This window comes from Mobula hypostoma, chromosome 3, assembly GCF_963921235.1.
Source record: "Mobula hypostoma chromosome 3, sMobHyp1.1, whole genome shotgun sequence".
NCBI classification, from domain to species: Eukaryota; Metazoa; Chordata; class Chondrichthyes; order Myliobatiformes; family Myliobatidae; genus Mobula; species Mobula hypostoma.
Genome location: NC_086099.1, coordinates 151,653,816 through 151,673,597, shown reverse-complemented (window position 1 = coordinate 151,673,597; position 19,782 = coordinate 151,653,816). Strand labels below are relative to the sequence as shown.

At 39.9% G+C, this 19,782-nt stretch overlaps 1 protein-coding gene across 6 annotated transcripts in view; it reads right to left on the bottom strand.

The window, feature by feature from the left end:
- The window catches only part of LOC134344317 (uncharacterized), a 54,769-nt gene that overhangs the window by 18,470 nt on the left and 16,517 nt on the right, over positions 1-19,782 (bottom strand). For all 6 annotated transcript variants that reach the window (XM_063043883.1, XM_063043881.1, XM_063043879.1 and 3 more), the window contains 4 exons: positions 19,155-19,221; positions 15,214-15,787; positions 7,494-7,521; positions 1,103-1,180 (listed from right to left, as the gene is read on the bottom strand). In XM_063043883.1, the coding sequence (XP_062899953.1) occupies positions 1,103-1,180; positions 7,494-7,521; positions 15,214-15,787; positions 19,155-19,221 (747 nt within the window). The remainder of the gene's footprint in view (positions 1-1,102; positions 1,181-7,493; positions 7,522-15,213; positions 15,788-19,154; positions 19,222-19,782) is intronic.

The following is a 19,782-nucleotide window of genomic DNA, read 5'->3' as shown; positions in this document are numbered from 1 at the left end:
CATAAACAGATCTTTCTCAAGAAGAGCAGGCTCGGTCAGTAACCTGACTTTGGGTGCTTTTTTTAAAAAAATAGGGCATGGCTTCTCTACAACCCACACCTCCAATCTTATCACATTGATTGGAACATCTGACTCCAAATAGCTTTTGTAGAAGGCATTACCCCAGAGGTTCACATACTTCTTTGAACCTAGACTATGATTATTTAAGTAGTGTACTCAATATTGATGAGAAGTAGTACAGTTGTTTGTGTGTTATTAGTTTAGGCAGATTGTGGTTGTCTATGATTGTGACTTAGATGAAGATCTGACCACATTTTATGAGAAAGTACTGCAGAAAACTAGGTAATTGCAAAGGGTTCACAAACTTTTTCTTGCAACTGTAGTTTCTTGATTAGTCAGGTCATCGAAGGTGCAGCAACATTCAGTACTCTCCATATGAACGATATTCTGATGTTCTATTTTCCTACACAAGTACTTAACCTCAATCCCCCACAAATATATATACCATCTAATAAATTTTTCAAAAGCATATCCTGTTTAATTCCATTTGCTTGCTTTCCTGCCTATTTTTGTATTGTTAGCAAATTTGGCTACATAACCTTCAAAATGATTGAAGCCCAGAATTAATTGCTATGGCAGCCCACCAACCAAAACAGGGTATCCATTATTCTGATATTCCATTTCTGCTGTTCAGGAAAGTAAAATCTCAACAGTACTTGCAGCACAGATTATTTTGAAACAATGAAAAATCCATTATTTACCACTAGGTGGTACACTGCACTTGAATTTCAAAATGCAGAAATCACTATCCCATAAATACCAAGACTTCTAACACAGAGGGATAGCGTTGTATATTAGGAATACAGAACTACAAAGTTGAGATACAGACCAATTATAGTTAACAAAAGACTTGAGGGATTGATTGCCAAGGATGAATAAATATTACTAAGAAAACTAAATTTGTGTTATTTTGCAAATAAGCGAATTTTCTACCTCCAATCAAGTAACAAATTCTCATATACTTTGGATTCTTCACAGATTAAGCCGAGTTCCTTTTCATATCACTTTGTTGTTGACAGTAGTAAAATGAATTTAGACTCACCAAATAGTCATACAATTTCTTTCTCTTAAGATCAAGATCACCCACATCTGAAAAATTTGGTGATTGGGAAAAATCATCCTATAAAATAGAAGAAAATTCAAGATAAAATTTTGTTCACAAATATACAGTGCCTAAAAAAAGTATTCCCCCCTCCCCTGGAAGTTTTCATGTTTTATTGTTTTACAACATTGAATCACAGTGGATTTAATTTGACCTTTTTTGACACTGATCAACAGAAAATCTCTTGTGTCAAAGTGAAAACAGATCTCTACAAAGTGATCTAAATTAATTACAAATATAATACACAAAATAATTGATTGGATAAGTATTCAACCCTTTAGTATGTCACACCATATCATCACTGGTGCAACCAATTGGTTCTAGAAGTCACATAATTAGTTAAATGGAGATCACCTGTGTGCAGTCAAGGTGTTTCAATTGATTACAGTAAAAATACACCTGTATACACAAAAATACACTAATACCAGCAGTAAGGTTCAAATGCTGGTGTGAGTATCCTGGCAAAAACTACACCATGATGATAAAAGAACACTCCAACCAACCCCGGAAAAAAGGTTATTGAAAAGCACAAGTCAGGAGATGGATACGAGAAAATTACCAAGTCACTGAAAACCCCTTGGAGTACAGTTAAGTCAATCATCAAAAAATGGAAAGAATATGGCACAGCTGTAAATCTGCCCAGAGCAGGCCATCCTCAAAAACTGAGTGACCGTGCAAGAAGGGGATTAGTGAAGAAGCCACCAAGACAACTCTGGAAGAGTTACAACCTTTTTTTAAAAAAAGAAACAAATTGATATTTTATACAGTTTTTTTTTATCATGGTGGACTGGCTATCTGGCCTGCAATCAACGAACACAGTGCCAAATTGAACTGAACTGAAGTGAACATTTCTAAACCGTCTCAATAACTTTGTGGATTGATGTTTATATTCTATGTTTTCCTCTCGGTTTTTGCTGTTAGTGCAATTTGTTCTTATTTTTGTGTGTTAGGTGTTTGATCTTTTCTTTAAACAGGTACCATGGTGTTTCCTTGTTTCATAGCTGTCTGTGGGAAGATGAATATTAGGGTTGTATACTGCATAATATTTTGATAATAAATGTACTTTGAATCTTTTGTCCATGGCAGTTATTTCAAAGCTAAAAAATGTACAAAAAAAAAAGACAACTTGATATAGTTTGTAGATTCTTACAATAAGAAAATGTTCTAGTTCCAAACATAAAATCTTTTTCAAAATCAGAAATTTCCAGCATTTTAGGTTACAACAGCTAATGTAGAACACTATGTTCAATGGAACAGCTTAATGCCATAGCTTCCCAAGATTAAACTTGTTCAAAGGTTTCAATGATAATAGTCTAATTACAAAAAAATGTATAAAGCCATGGTGTGTATTTACATTAACTTGATAAAAGATGTAGTAGAATGAAACAAGAAATTACAGAAAGAATCAAGTAACACAAGCATCATTAAAACAATCAGAGAAGTGTAAAACAGATCATAGCAAGCTGATAGAAGATATATTTCTAAAAAAAAATGCAACGCATGCCCAATAGGATTGGAGAGCAGCAGAAACAAATTGTCACATGTTCACTGAAGGCCTTGTTCAGACTGATTAGAATGCTAACAATATTTCTGAGTACAGTATATATACAGAGCAGGAAAGAAGAGGAAGGATGAATTGTAACAGTAATCAAAGATAATGTTAAAGAAAAGAACAACGTGCATCAAGGGCAAATTCCATTGGTTTAAGATAAACAGCAAAGGTGGTGACCAAGCGGAAAACCAGGGGCAGGAAACACAAGCCCTGAACTGTCAATACTTCCAGATCATTGAACAACTGAACACAAATTCATTTGTGCAATGTTAACAAGTTATTTCATGAAAAATACAGTAGAAAATCTATAATCAGGTTTCAGAAAATTGTAAAGACAATAGAGCAAGAATGGTGAGATATTTTGTGGTCGCAACATTAACCCTTGCATAACTCCAGTAGTCACAGCAGCCATCCTGAAAAGGACCGCTTCATCCCTACTCTATGACTTCTGTCAGCTAGTCGTAATCACTTCACAGTTTTAGTAATCACCGATTGACCAGAAAGATGACACATTTCATTGTACGTTTCAATGTACATGTGACAAATAAAGCTGATCTTTTTAAATCTTATTTCTATTCATGCTGATACCTTGCCTTTAGAGTGATTTACTCAAATAGAACCACAGAACATTACAGCACAGAAACAGGCCTTTTGGCCCTTCTAGGCTGTGCCGAACCATTTTTCTGCCTAGTCCCACTGACATGTACCTGGACCATATCCCTCCATACACCTCTCATCCATGTACCTGTCCAAATTTTTCTTAAATGTTAAAAGTGAGCCCGCATTTACCACTTCATCTAGCAGCTCATTCCACACTCCCACCACTCTCTGTGTGAAGAAGCCCCCCCCCCCCATGTTCCCTTTAAACTCTTCCTCCTTCACCCTTAACCCATGTCCTCTGGTTTTTTTCTCCCCTAGCCTCAGTGGAAAAAGCCTGCTTGCATTCACTCTATCTATACCCATCATAATTTTATATACCTCTATCAAATCTCCCCTCATTCTTCTACGCTCCAGGGAATAAAGTCCTAACCTATTCAACCTTTCTCTGTAACTCAGTTTCTCAAGTCCCGGCAACATCCTTGTAAACCTTCTCTGCACTCTTTCAACCTTATTAATATCCTCCCTGTAATTTGGTGACGAAAACTGAACACAATACTCCAAATTCAGCCTCACCCATGCCTTATAAAACCTCACCATAACATTTCAACTCTTATACTCAATACTTTGATTTATAAAGGCCAATGTACCAAAAGCTCCCTTTACGACCCTATCTCCCTGTGACACCACTTTTAGGGAATTTTGTATCTGTATTCCCAGACCCCTCTGTTCTACTGCACTCTTCAGTGCCCTGACATTTACCTTGTATGTTCTACCTTGGTTTGTCCTTCCAAACTGCAATACCTCAGACTTGTCTGTATTAAACTCCATCTGCCATTTTTCAGCCCATTTTACCAGCTGGTCCAAATCCCTCTGCAAGCTTTGAAATCCTTCCTCACTGTTCACTACACCTCCAATCTTTGTATCATCAGCAAATTTGCTGATCCAATTTACCACATTATCATCCAGATCATTGATAATGGATGACAAATAACAATGGACCCAGCCCTGATCCCTGTGGCACACCACTAGTCACAGGCCTCCGCTCAGAGAAGCAATCCTCCACTACCAATCTCTGGCTTCTTTCATTGAGCCAATGTCTAATCCAATTTACTACCTCTCCATGTATACCTAGCAACTGAATCCTCCTAATCAACCTCCCATGCAGAACCTTGTCAAAGGCCTTACTGAAGTCCATGTAGACAATATCCACTGCCTTCCCTTCATCCACTTTCCTGGTAACCTCCTCGAAAAACTCCAATAGATTGGTTAAACGTGACCTACCACACACAAAGCCATGTTGACTCTCCCTAATAAGTCCCTGTCTATCCAAATACTTGTAGATCCTATCTCGCAGTACTCCTTCCAATAATTTACCTACTACCAACGTCAGACTTACCGGCCTATAATTTCCCGGATTACTTTTAGAGCCTTTCTTAAACAAGGGAACAACATGAGCTATCCTCCAATCCTCCAGCACCTCACCCATAGATACCGACATTTTAAATATATCTGCCAGGGCCCCTGCAATTTCAACACTAGTTTCCTTCAAGGTCCGAGGGAATACCCTGTCAGGTCCTGGAGATTTAGCTACTCTGATTTGCCTCAAGGTAACAAGCACCTCCTCCTCTTCAATCTGTATAAGTTCCATGACCTCACTACTTGTTTGCCTTATTTCCACTGACTCCATGCCAGTTTCCTTAGTAAATACAGACAGAAAAAACCCATTTAAGATCTCCCCCATTTCTTTCGGTTCCATACATAGCCGACCACTCTTATCTTCAAGAGGACCAATTTTATCCCTTACTATCCTTTTGCTCTTAATATACCTGTAGAAGCTCTTTGGATTATCCTTCACCTTGACTGCCAAAGCAACCTCATGTCTTGTTTTAGACCTCCTGATTTCTTGCTTGTATTTTTTTGCACTTTTCATACTCCTCAAGCACCTTATTTGCTCCCTGTTTCCTATACATGTCATACATCTCTCTCTTCTTTATCAGAGTTCCAATATCCCTTGAGAACCAAGGTTCCTTATTCACTTTGCCTTTAATCCTGATGGGAACATACAAACTCTGCACTCTCAACCAGCTACTCGCTTCCTGCAACGTCAGGGTGACTACCTCCCTGTAACTTTGATCAATTATATTCTCGCTTTCCTGTACAAGGCGAAGGTCATCTGGTTGCTGCTCCAGATCTTTAACATGGTCTTGAAGGAGCTGCAGCAGGATGCACTTCACGCAGATGTAGTTCCTTTCTTTTTAAATCTTTTTATTGAGTAAGTATACAAAAAAGGTAAGCCATATAAACATTAATACAATGTTAAAGTATAATAAAATTCCAAAAGATAACAATACCAAAAAGAAAATACTACAAACAATGTAATTTAAGCATAAGAAACCAAGATAACATAATAGTATACTAGATTTTATATATATCAATGGAAAAAAAAAGAAAAAAAAACCCCCCAAAAAAAAACCCACCGTGCAACTAACTAAAAGCAAAGCAAAGCAATGGGCTAACTTGAAACCAAACAGAGTTAAACTTAAAATCACGTCCTCAATCCCGACCTCCATTAAAACAGTGAAAAAAAAACAAGAAGGGTAAATATTACATTAAATGAAAATATCGAATAAAAGGTCCCCAAATCTGTTCAAATTTAAATGAAGAATCATAAAGGTTACTTCTAATTTTCTCCAGATTCAAACATAAAATCGTCTGAGAAAACCAAAAAAAGGTAGTTGGAGCATTAAGCTCTTTCCAATGTTGTAAAATACATCTTTTCGCCATTAAAGTAAGAAATGCAATCATTCTACGGGCTGAAGGGGAAAGATTACTAGAAATTTTAGGTAGTCCAAAGATAGCAGTAATAGGGTGAGGAGAGATATCTATATTTAATACCTTAGAAATAATATTGAAAATATCTCTCCAAAAAGTTTCCAAAGTAGGGCAAGACCAAAACATATGAGTTAAAGAGGCTATCTGCCCCGAACATCTATCACAGAAAGGATTAATATGCGAGTAAAAACGCGCTAACTTATCTTTGGACATATGTGCTCTATGAACCACTTTAAATTGAATTAGGGAATGTTTAGCACAAATAGAGGAAGTATTAACTAATTGTAAAATCTGCCCCCAATCATCCACAGAAATGGTAAGCCCCAATTCCTGTTCCCAATCTACCCTAATCTTATCAAATGGAGCTTTCCTAAGTTTCATAATAATATTATAAATCATAGCCGATGCACCTTTCTGACATGGATTAAGGTTAATTATCGAATCTAAAATATCTATAGGAGGAAGCATTGGAAAGGAAGAAAGTATAGTACTTAGGAAATTTCTAACTTGTAAATATCTAAAAAAATGTATTCTTGATAAGTTATATTTATTAGATAATTGTTCAAAAGACATAAGGGAACCATCTAAAAATAAATCCAAAAACCGTAAAATACCCTTAGTCTTCCAAGTTTGAAAAGCGCGATCGCAGATGTAGTTCCCCGGGAGACTCTGGGTCTTCCAGTTCAAGAATGAGTTAGCACCTTTCCAATTAAGAACAAAAACTAGCAGGTTAATAATCAATCAGATGGGGTGTTTGGAATAAACAATCACAGAGGTCTGAAAATTTGTGACTTGCAATAGATGCTATCAGGGAATAGATAGTTAAGCATAAGAGGGAGAAATGAATAGAGGATTAAGCTGATTTGTTAGGCAAGGATGAAAGGAAGCTAAGGCAAAACATCAAGGCTGGTAATAGACCAAATGGGCCAAATAACCTACTTCAAACCTAGGTATTTTAAGCAGGGGATGATTCTTCTTGGGAGAAAAAAAAAGGTTAAAAGGGAGCCAAGAGTTTTTCCAAAGAATAGAAACTGCTTTCACTGTAGCAGCATCAGTAAGCAGAGAGCATCAGATTCAAGATAAACTATATACAAAATAAACAAGGCGTAATTTTGAAAACATATTGCACTGCACATGGCTGTGTTGCAGAATACATTCACTGAACATGTAATGCATGCAGATTCAACAGTAACTGCCAGAAAAGAACTGGATATTTACAGAAAAAATAATTGCAGGAATAAGCATAAGGACAACAGGCAATATTCTGTGATGAATAAACAAGGTTAAATAATTCACAGAAGTTCTGAAAAAGCAACAACTATTTGATCCACTTATACCGTGATATACCTTCTGCTCCATCCAGTAGTCTGGTTTCCTGTAACACAAAAAAAAGGTTTTGAGCATCCTTCATATTACATTGATCTGAGCATAAAACAATATATTAAATTTGAAAATCATTTTGATGCATAAATGGATGTAAAAGCAGCTGAACTTTGATGATATAACTATATGAAAATTGTTCATGTAACACACACTGAATGTTGATTGCATATTAAACGTGCCATTTTCTAAAAGCAACACATTGCTTTTCTTCTGAACAATTTGTGTTGAACTAAATTCATTCAACTTACCATCAGCACTTCCTTAACAGTACTTGCCTGAAATAATGCCCAGTTCATTCAACTTTACTAGTCATATATCAGCTGAAGATGTTATTCAAATTGAGAACACGAACTATGGTAAAGGTTACAAATACCAGATTTTGAATATTTGTTTACAGCTCGTACATATGACGAGCAGTAGGGAGACCAGCCAGATGGGTTTGCCAGCTCCTGTGTGCATTAATTAAACATGTACTCTAATTTACAAGGTTTCTAGTTTCATGGGTAGGGAGAACAAGGATTTAGACTACACTTAAAGAGAGTTAAAGAGACAGTGAACCCTCGCAAGGCAGAAGGTCCTGATGGAGTACCTGGTATGGCTCTGAAAACCTGTGCCAACCAGCAGGAGTATTCAAGGACACTTTCAACCTCTTACTGCTACGGGCAGAAGTTCCCACTTGCTTTAAAAAGACAACAATTATACCAGTGCCTAAGAAGAATAATGTGGGCTGCCTTAACGACTATCGCCCGGTAGCACTCACATTGACAGTGACGAAATGGTTTGAGAGGTTGGTTATGACTAGACTGAACTCCTGCCTCAGCAAGGACCTGGACCCATTGCAATTTGCCTATCGCCACAATAGGTCAACGGCAGACGCAATCTCCATGGCTCTTCACATGGCTTTAGACCACCTATGTCAGGATGCTGTTCATCGACTATAGATCAGCATTTAATACCATTATTCCCACATTCCTGATTGAGAAGTTGCAGAACCTGGGCCTCTGTACCTTCCTCTGTAATTGGATCCTCGACTTCCTAACCGGTAGACAACAGTCGGTGCGGATTGGTGATAACATATCCTCTTCGCTGATGATCAACACTGGTACACCTCAGGGGTGTGTGCTTAGCCCACTGCTCTACTCCCTATATACACATGACTGTGTGGCTTGGCATAGCTCAAATACCATCTACAAATTTGCTGACGATACAACCATTGTTGGTAGAATCTCAGGTGGTGACGAGAAGGCGTACAGGAGTGAGATATGCCAACTAGTGGAATGGTGCCACAGCAACAACCTGGCACTCAACATCAGTAAGACAAAAGAGCTGATTGTGGACTTCAGGAAGGGTAAGACGAAGGAACAGATACCAATCCTCATAGAGGGATCAGAAGTGGAGAGAATGAGCAGCTTCAAGTTCCTGGGTGTCAAGATCTCTGAGGATCTAACCTGGTCCCAACATACTGATGTAGTCATAAAGAAGACAACACAGCAGCTACACTTTGTTAGGAGTTTGAAACAATTTGGCACGTCAACAAATACACTCAAAAACTTCTATAGTTGTACCATGGAGAGCATTCTGACAGGCTGCATCACTGTCTGGTATGGAGGGGCTACTGCACAGGACCGAAAGAAGCTGCAGAAGGTTGTAAATCTAGTCAGCTCCATCTTGGGTACTAGCCTACAAACTAACCCAGGATATCTTTAGGGAGCGGTATCTCAGAAAGGCAGCGTCCATTATTAAGGACCTCCAGCACCCAGGGCATGCCCTTTTCTCACTGTTACCATCAGGTAGGAGATACAGAAGCCTGAAGGCACACAGTCAGTGATTCAGGAACAGCTTCTTCCCCTATGCCATCCGATTCCTAAATGGACTTTGAAGGTTTGGGCACTACCTCACTTTTTTTAATATACAGTATTTCTGTTTTTGCACATTTTTTTAATAATCTATTCAATATACACAACTGATTTACTTGTTTATTTATTATGTTTTTATTTATTTTTTTCTCTTTCTGCTAGATTATGTATTGCATTGAACTGCTGTTACTAAGTTAACAAATTTCACATTACATGCTGGTGATAATAAACCTGATTCTGATTTAGCAGAATTCTGATTCTGGTTAAGGCTGTGGGGAGTTTGGGAGGCACCGTCAGAGTAGTCTAATTAAATAAGTACAATGCATTTTATAAACGATACTGCAGTGAATGAATGTTTAGGGTGGCAGAGGAGGTACCGGTCAAATGAGCCACTCTGTTCCCTGCAAGGCAAGCTTCTTGAACGTTGAGGGGCTGCATTCATTCATTAAGTGCAACACATTCCAACACACCCCCAATATGTGCCTTGAAGATAATAGAAAAAAAACTGGGGTGTCAGGAGTGAGTCACTTGCTGTAAGGTACCCGGCCTGTGACTTGCCTCTACAGCAACACTATTTACATGGCTAATTGAGTTTCTAACCCATTGCTTGTAGGATCACTTTGCTCTGTCTTCTGCACGCTATTTAACATTAGAGGTATTCCCATGTTATTAGCATCACCCAGTTCTTCCACCGGTAATCCTCTAATCCTCAATGAACCAGAGTTGATTTGCATTTATAATAGTGAAAGGTATGCTAGATCATGAAATTACAAATTTCTACTGTTGTTGGTGTCCCAAAATACATCATGGATCCCAGTTTGAGCTGTCAGATCTGTTCCCAGTTCAGTCCATTTTGCGTGATTCAGTGTGAAGAGGGGAATCCATCTCCACAAGAGCTATGTGGTTGGTGGTCATGTCTGCCAGCGTTATCATGGCAAGTGTATTTGCTACTGACAGTCAGGCAAGAATTAAATCAAGTAGCTTTAAATGCTAGTGCTGGCTTACTCACTGCCTGCCACAGACCTGATCTGGTAGCTACACAGATTTAGGGACAGCTTTATCCTCCCCTCACTGCCATTAGATCTCTAAACAAACAATTAACACTACCTCATATTTTTGCTCCCTTTTTTGCACTACTTATTTTATATATTATAAATAAATTTATTGTATTTTGTATATATTACACTGTACTGCTGCCACAAAACAACACATTTCAAACTTGCATGACAGCACCAGTTTTGAAAATGGTAGTGCTACTAACCAACTTCTAGCAATGGACAAGTCTTCAGTTCAGAGTGCCTTTGGATATACAGTTCAACAGAAGAATACCAGCTAGAGGAGGACAGCTTCCTTGTTTATGTTTGGACATGCATCAAGAAACTACATGGATCTAGATGACATTGAGGAATTCTAGGGTACTCCATTCACCTCTGTACCACAGCTCTGCCCTCCCCCCCCAAAGGATCCATCCTGCCATGGGAACAGGACACACCCAAGTCTGGTACAATATCAGGTTTGACTCTTCAAGGACAATCGTATCAAGACAAAAATCCTAATTAGGACGCCAGTGCTTCACCAGATGTTTGTGGGGAAGACTTTGCAAGCTCAACTTGGCTGAGAGCTACTTTGTCATATCCAAGTTTAATACCTAGGTCAACAACTGGTGGCTATTCCACTTCTATTCACCCTCTTTTTCAATTAAGTTATGTTGGAGAAGCTTCCAGAAAGCATGGTAAGATTTTTTTTCAATATTTTGTAAGCAAGAATATACAAACCGATCTGTAATTAGGAAATGTACTGCTTGCACGTCTTAAAATACCTCACTCCTAAGCACAAATCAGCAAATTAAAGTCTGATGATTTCAGAATAGAGCTGTTTAAAAGCCTCATTAATACAGGTGTCCCCCGCTTTTTGAACATTTGTTTTACGAAACCTCACTGTTACGAAGAAAGGCAGCGCGCGATAAAAAATCAGCGCTCGAAAAAATCAGTGCACAATAAAAGACAGTGCAATCCGCAATCCCCTCTGATCTGCACCGACATTTATGTGCTGGGCAGCACCTAATTAATTAGCATGTTTATTTCGGCTTTTTTCTTAACGATGTGCTGTGTGCCTCCCAGCTACCCCTGCGTGCTTCGCGGCAATGTATCCGGCCAGCGGCCCGGAGGGTGGGGGCCAATGCATCACCCAGCCTGCGACGACTCAGTCTAACACACCATCATCAGTGTGCTCGATGTCTTCCCAATTCCCGTAAGTGATACTACACTGTACATACATTATTTCTACTTTATATAGGCTGTGTATTTTAACGCATTATTTGGTAGACTTGGCAGCTTCACAGTTTAAAGGTTACTGGAGAGCGGGTTTATGCCAACAGCGCTTGTGTGAGATTTTCTGCCGAGAGCGCTTGCGTGAGATTTTCGCTACGGAGATCTGTGCAGGCAATCGTTGTAGAGAAGTATTTCTACTTTATGTAGGTTGTGTATTTATCATATCCTTCCTGCTTTTACTATATGTTACTGTTATTTTAGGTTTTGTGTGCTATTTGGCATGATTTGGTAGGTTATTTTTGGGTCTGCGAAGGCTCACAAAATTTTCCCATATAAATAAATGGTAATTGCTTCTTCGCTTTACGGCATTCCGGCTTACGAACCGTTTCATAGGAACGCTTTACCTTCAGATGGCAGGGGAAACCTGTATACCAATATGTCTTAATTTGTAAAGAAACCTCAGATAAACCCTCCTATAACAATTGCAACACTTAACCATTAATATTTAATGATTTCTAATTCAACTCCCTTTGTTTTAAATACAAATCTAATCTTGGAATTTATTTTCCATTAAAACCAGGCCCATGAACCCCAATCATTCCTCACAAATTCCTGAGACATAGTACAGTGTTCACTTTCTGGTACCTTCACAACAGTGCAAGAATATTTTTCTAGTATTACAATCCAATAATTGACAGAAGCTAATTAAATTTAATCAGTACCAAATAACATTCATTCAAGATTGAACACTCATACAATTCCTTTGTATAACCTGTGTCCATTTTGTGCCTGTGATATTTACAAAGGTCTCAAAATGCAAGAACTATATTTTTTTTAAAAATCAGGAGGGAGAAAAGATCACTTGCCTGCGCCACAGTAGTGTAGTGGTTAGCATGACGCTATTACAGCTCAAGATATTCCAGAGTTCAGAGTTCAATTCCAACACCGCCCTGTAAGGAGCCTCAATACGTCTTTCCTGTGGCATACGTGGAGTTTCCTCTCACAGTCCACATATATACGGGACAGGTTAATTAGTAATTGTAAATTGTCCTCTGATTAGTTTAGGGTTAATCAGAGTTGTGGGATGGCATGGCTGGAAGGGCCTACTCCGTGCTGTATTGCTTAATAAAAATAAATACTCTGCTAGGTATGACCCTAGCTGACCTTCCACATCAAAACTACTTCCTTTGATTCCCTTAATATTCAGAAATCCATTGATCATTGCTCTGATAAATAAAACAATGACTACATATCCACAGACCACCAGGCACAGAATTCCAAAATTCACTGTACACGGCATAAAGAAATTTCTCCTCAGCACAATCTTAAGAGGCAACATACATCAAAGTTGCTGGTGAATGCAGCAGGCCAGGCAGCATCTATAGGAAGAGGCGCAGTCGACGTTTCAGGCCGAGACCTTTCGTCAGGACTAACTGAAGGAAGAGTGAGTAAGGGATTTGAAAGCTGGAGGGGGAGGGGGAGATCCAAAATGATAGGAGAAGACAGGAGGGGGAGGGATAGAGCCGAGAGCTGGACAGGTGATAGGCAAAAGGGGATACGAGAGGATCATGGGACAGGAGGTCCGGGGAGAAAGACAAGGAGCGGGGGGGTGACCCAGAGGATGGGCAAGAGGTATATTCAGAGGGACAGAGGGAGAAAAAGGAGAGTGAGAGAAAGAATGTGTGCATAAAAATAAGTAACAGATGGGGTACGAGGGGGAGGTGGGGCCTAGCGGAAGTTAGAGAAGTCGATGTTCATGCCATCAGGTTGGAGGCTACCCAGACGGAATATAAGGTGTTGTTCCTCCAACCTGAGTGTGGCTTCATCTTTACAGTAGAGGAGGCCGTGGATAGACATGTCAGAATGGGAATGGGATGTGGAATTAAAATGTGTGGCCACTGGGAGATCCTGCTTTCTCTGGCGGACAGAGCGTAGATGTTCAGCAAAGCGGTCTCCCAGTCTGCGTCGGGTCTCACCAATATATAAAAGGCCACATCGGGAGCACCGGACGCAGTATATCACCCCAGTCGACTCACAGGTGAAGTGATGCCTCACCTGGAAGGACTGTTTGGGGCCCTGAATGGTGGTAAGGGAGGAAGTGTAAGGGCATGTGTAGCACTTGTTCCGCTTACACGGATAAGTGCCAGGAGGGAGATCAGTGGGGAGGGATGGGGGGGACGAACGGACAAGGGAGTTGTGTAGGGAGCGATCCCTGCGGAATGCAGGGGGGGGGGGAGGGAAAGATGTGCTTAGTGGTGGGATCCCGTTGGAGGTGGCGGAAGTTACGGAGAATAATATGTTGGACCCGGAGGCTGGTGGGGTGGTAGGTGAGGACCAGGGGAACCCTATTCCTAGTGGGGTGGTGGGAGGATGGAGTGAGAGCAGATGTACGTGAAATGGGGGAGATGCGTTTAAGAGCAGAGTTGATAGTGGAGGAAGGGAAGACCCTTTCTTTAAAAAAATGAAGACATCTCCCTCGCCCTAGAATGAAAAGCCTCATCCTGAGAGCAGATGCGGCGGAGACGGAGAAATTGCGAGAAGGGGATGGCGTTTCTGCAAGAGACAGGGTGAGAAGAGGAATAGTCCAGATAGCTGTGAGAGTCAGTAGGCTTATAGTAGACATCAGTGGATAAGCTGTCTCCAGAGACAGAAAGATCTAGAAAGGGGAGGGAGGTGTCGGAAATGGACCAGGTAAACTTGAGGGCAGGGTGAGAGTTGGAGGCAAAGTTAATAAAGTCAACGAGTTCTGCATGCGTGCAGGAAGCAGCGCCAATGCAGTCGTCGATGTAGCGAAGGAAAAGTGGGGGACAGATACCAGAATAGGCACGGAACATAGATTGTTCCACAAACCCAACAAAAAGGCAGGCATAGCTAGGACCCATACGGGTGCCCATAGCTACACCTTTAGTTTGGAGGAAATGGGAGGAGCAAAAGGAGAAATTATTAAGAGTAAGGACTAATTCTGCTAGACGGAGCAGAGTGGTGGTAGAGGGGAACTGATTAGGTCTGGAATCCAAAAAGAAGCATAGAGCTTTGAGACCTTCCTGATGGGGGATGGAAGTATATAAGGACTGGACATCCATGGTGAAAATAAAGCGGTGGGGGCCAGGGAACTTAAAATCATCGAAAAGTTTAAGAGCGTGAGAAGTGTCACGAACATAGGTCGGAAGGGATTGAACAAGGGGTGATAAAACAGTGTCGAGGTATGCAGAAACGAGTTCGGTGGGGCAGGAGTAAGCTGAGACAATAGGTCGGCCAGGACAATCTTAAGAGGCCTACTTCTTATAATAAGACTGCTCAGCCAGGGAAAACAGCCTCCTTGGACCCAATCTGTCAGCCTTTAAAGATTTTCTAAATTTTATGACTTTTAAAGTCATAATCTGGTAATTTGATTTCTGTAATGTGTAAATGACAGATTGACTGATTTCAGTTTATGTTCAGTTTTTACAAATTGCTTTAAAGCGCATGACAATGAAATAACATAATATGCAAGAATTGCACTGTACTAAAACAAGTTCATATCTTTTAATAAATTAAACTTGAATAATAGAAACTTACCTAATTTGTTCTCTTGCAATATATTCATTTTCATATTTTCGATCATCTCTCCTGTAGTCTGTGCCTCTACCATCTTCTAAATATCGAAGGTGCTCATCTTTTCTTGTATTTGAGTATCTGTCCGAACCCCTGAAATCATTTCCAGATTCCTGTTGGTAAATTTTATTCCAGTCTGTATACATAGGCGATTCTTGCTTATGATCGCCATAGAGTCCTCTTCGCTCATCTATTTGCTGGTCAGAATATTGATTATAACTTCGTGCTGGTTCTACATATTCTTCTTTGTTGTCTCTATGCAAGTCGGTATATCCACTTGAAGTATTTTCTCTGTATTGCATTCTGTTATCTGTAAACCTATCAGCAGCTTCAACATTTTCTCCATAAAAGTCTTTATCATCTCTCCTCCAATCAAAAAACTTATCCGAGGTTCTGAAATCTGCTTCATACTGCCCATGATCTCTCGGAGTTGAAAGCATCATCTCTTTTCTCATAGACAGCTCTCTTTGGTTCCTTATACCTTCTATCAATTCTTGTTCCATCCGAGATGGATTTCTTTCCCATTCTTGCCGCCAACCTTCGCCATAAAAATAAACAAATAGTTAAAAGATTTTCCAATAAAATTGAAAATTTATTTACTACGTTTATTATGTTTAAATAAATAAATTGCATTGTTATATAATCACAAAGTTTACTTAAAAAAAAATCACTAAGAGCCCATGGTATTACAGGAATAATACCAGCATGGACAGAAGATTGTCTGATTTTCAGAAGGCAAAAAGCAGGAATGGGGGGGGGAGTTCTTTTCTGGTTGGCTGCTGATGAGCTGTAGTATTCCGCAGGGGTCAGTATTGGGTCCGCTACTTTTTACATTATACATTACTAATTTGGATGATGGAAATTGATAATATCATGGCTAAATTTACCAACAATTCAAAGAGGAAGCAAGGAATGCGAGGACTTGGATAGATTAGTATAATGGCTAAAGAAGTAGTAGATTAAAAAAAGCATGAAGCATTTTATAAAAAGTGAATTGAATTCAGAAATCAGAGGTGACTTGGGAGTTCTAGTGCAGGATTCCCTAAAGGTTAACTTGAACGTTACGTTGGTACTAAGGAAAGCAAATGTAAGCAACACACATAAAAGTTGCTGCTGCGTTCACCAGCAACTTTTATATGTGTTGCTTGAAATTCCAGCATCTGCAGATTTCCTCGTGTTTACGTTTTTAAAAGCAAATGTAAGTTTACATTCATTTCCAGAGGACTGGAACATAAAAACAAAGATGTAATGCTACTGGTTTAGACCACATTTGGAGTATTGTAAGCAGTTTTGGGCCCCATATCTAAGAATGGATGTGCTGGCATTGGAGAGGGTCCAGACAAAGTTTACAAGAATGAATGAGTTAACATACTAGGAGCATTTGATGGCTCTGGGCTTGTACTTGCTGGAGTTTAGAAGAATGAGGATCTCACTGAAACCTACTGAATACCGAAAGGCCTAAATAGAGGGAGCATGGGAGAGTTTGAGAGTAGAGGGGACAGACTCAGAATAGGAGCAGAGAAGGAATTTCTTTAGCCAGAGGGTGGTGAATCTTTAGAATTCATGGCTACAGACGGCTGTGGAGGCTAAGTCATTGGGTATATTTAAAGCAAAGGTTAATAGGTTCTTGATTAGCAAAGGTTTTAAAAGTTACAGGAAAAAGGCAGGAGAATGGGACTGAGAGGGAAATGCAAGCCACCCATGTTGAATGACAGAACACTTGATGGGTTGAATGACCTAATTATGGTCACCTACCTGCAGGAAAGATATCAATATGTTTGAAAGAGTGCAGAAGAAATCTACGTTGATACCTTTGGGACTTGAGAATGAGAGAAAATCTTAAGAGAGCAGGAGTTCCCAACATTTTTTATGCCACGGACCGATACCATTAAGCAATGGGTCCATGGACCCCGGATTGTTAAAGAAGGGTGTAAATTATGAGGGGGATAAATAGGGATGCTAAATAAGCATGCTAGCTTTTCCTCCTCAGCTTGGGTGAGATGAGAATTACAGATTACAGGTTATACAGCACTGTGCAGTAGTCTTAGGCATATATATATATATAAATGGGGGGGGGGGGAAGAGAGGAAGAGAGAGAGAGAGAGAGAGAGAGAGAGAATGAGAACTAAGGTGCCTACAACTTTTGTATTGTACTGTAGTAATTTTATGTACTGTACTGCTGCTGCAAAAAAAAAACAAATTGCATGACATATGTGAATGACAATAACCCTGATTTTGAGATGGGTCTCTATTATGGATTGAGAGTGGGAAGGCGGGAGGGAGAGGGGAATTGTGGTTGGGATTTGAATTTGATTTGACTTTATTTCTTACATCCTTCATATACATGAGGAGTAAAAATCTTTATGTTACGTCTCTGTCTAAATGTGCAATCATAGTAATTTGTAATAACTTATAATGTATAGAACAGTCAATGTAATATAGAGTACACTCAAATCAGCATGAGTTAATCAGTCTGATGGCCCAGTGGAAGAAGCTGTCCCAGAGCCTCTCGGTCCTGGCTTTTATGCTGCAGTACCACTTCTCAGATGGTAGCAGCTGGAACAGATTGTGGCTGGGGTGACTCGGGTCCCCAATGATCTTACGGGCCCTTTTTACACACCTGTCCTTGTAAATGTCCTGAATCACTGGAACTTCACAACTACAAATGCGCTGGGCTGTCTGCACCACTCTCTGCAGAGTCCTGCGATTAAAGGAGGTACAGTTCCCATAGCAGGCAGTGATGCAGCCAGTGAGGATGCTCTCAATTGTGCCCCTGTAGAAAGTTTAGGATTTGGGGACCCATACCAAACTTCTCCAAATGTCTGAGGTGAAAGAGGCGCTTTTTCCACCACACAGCTGGTGTGTGCAGACCACGTGCAGTGCTCAGTGATGTGGATGCCGAGGAACTTAAAGCTGTTTACCCTCTCAACCTCAGATCAATTGATGTCAATAGGGGCCAGCCCATCTCCACTCCGCCTGTAATCCACAACCAGCTCCATTGTTTTTGTGACATAGAGGGAGAGGTTGTTTTCTTGACACCACTGTGTCAGAGAGATGACTTCTTCCCTGTAGGCCACTTCGTTATTGGTTGAGATAAGGTCAATCAATGTAGTGTCGTTGGCAAATTTAAATTAGCACATTAGAGCTGTGGGTAGCAACACAGTCATGGGTATACAGAGAGTAAAGGAGGGGACAGGGAGAGGGGGAGGTAGCCAGAAACACCAGGAAGTCATTTTGTAATGATCAATAAAACAATTGTTTGGAATCAACTGACTTTGCCTGCTGTCTCAGGGCTGAGTGTGTTTGCACCCACACCACCAACCCCCCCCCCACCCCTAGCACTCCTTCTCTACCACTTGTCTCACACCCCTCCTGCAGCACAGTAGCACATTACCCTTGCCACTCCCAACATCCTTTGCTCTTGCCAGATTTACAAACTCTCTCTTCGCTCCATGTTGACAAACACACACACACCCCTCAAAGACTTTTGCACAGTATTGTAGGTTAAGGATCAAAGGCGAAATATTTACAGGAAATCTGAGGGGGATCTACTTTAATAGAGATTGGTGCCAGTGTGGAATGAGCTGCCAGTGGAAAAGGTAGATGTAAGCTTAATTGCAACTTTTAAGAGAAGTTCGGATAGGTACAGTACATGGATCAGAGAGGTATGGAGGGCTATGATGTAGATGCAAGTAAATGGGACTACATGGACTAGATGGGCAAAAGGATCTGTTTCTCAGCTTTAGTGCTCTAAATCTTTAATCAAACCTACATATTTAAATGGACTCTGATTAATCAAGATTTCACAAAATGTAGCAACTCAAGTTTCTACAGTTCTAACTTTGTAACTTATTGTCAATTAGATTTAAGTAAATATAAAAAGCAATATAATAATGCATACTTACTGTTGCTTGGAAGTTGAACTCTTCTAACCACACGAAGAATGTTGGGCGGATCTTGTCCTCTGACAACCTATAATTGTCAAATAACCATAAAAAGTATTTCAAATGCAGAAGGCAATACTAGTATGCAGTTAATTTGCAGCAGATTCTTGTGTTTCTTTGCATGCCTATTATAGATGCAACAACAAAAAACAAAAAAAAAAATCAGCTGACGGGATTCATTTACAAAAATATCACACCTTCTTCCCAGTTTTTCTTTTGCATCTCACAACATTCCAGTGAGCAGACAATGTGAATATGATACTGTGGCATAACAGAAAATACTGAAAATATTCAGCAGGTCAGATAACATTAGTGGCAAGAGTCAATATTTCAGGTCCATGAACTCTGCTGGGTTCTGTCATCATGGATCTGAGTGGTTTCAGTGCAAGAGAGAGGGTGCGAAGGGTTCAGCAGCAGCAGAGCGAGGTGAACCTATTCAACACCAAAAACAAAATAACGAATGAATGCTGAAATAAAGAATGGGATTGGTGGATGAAGTTTACTTTTGTTCTCCCTGAATTATAGTGTTTGCTTTAAACATAGAGCCATGAGTTTAAAAAAAAGCTAATCAGAACAAGCAGAATTATAA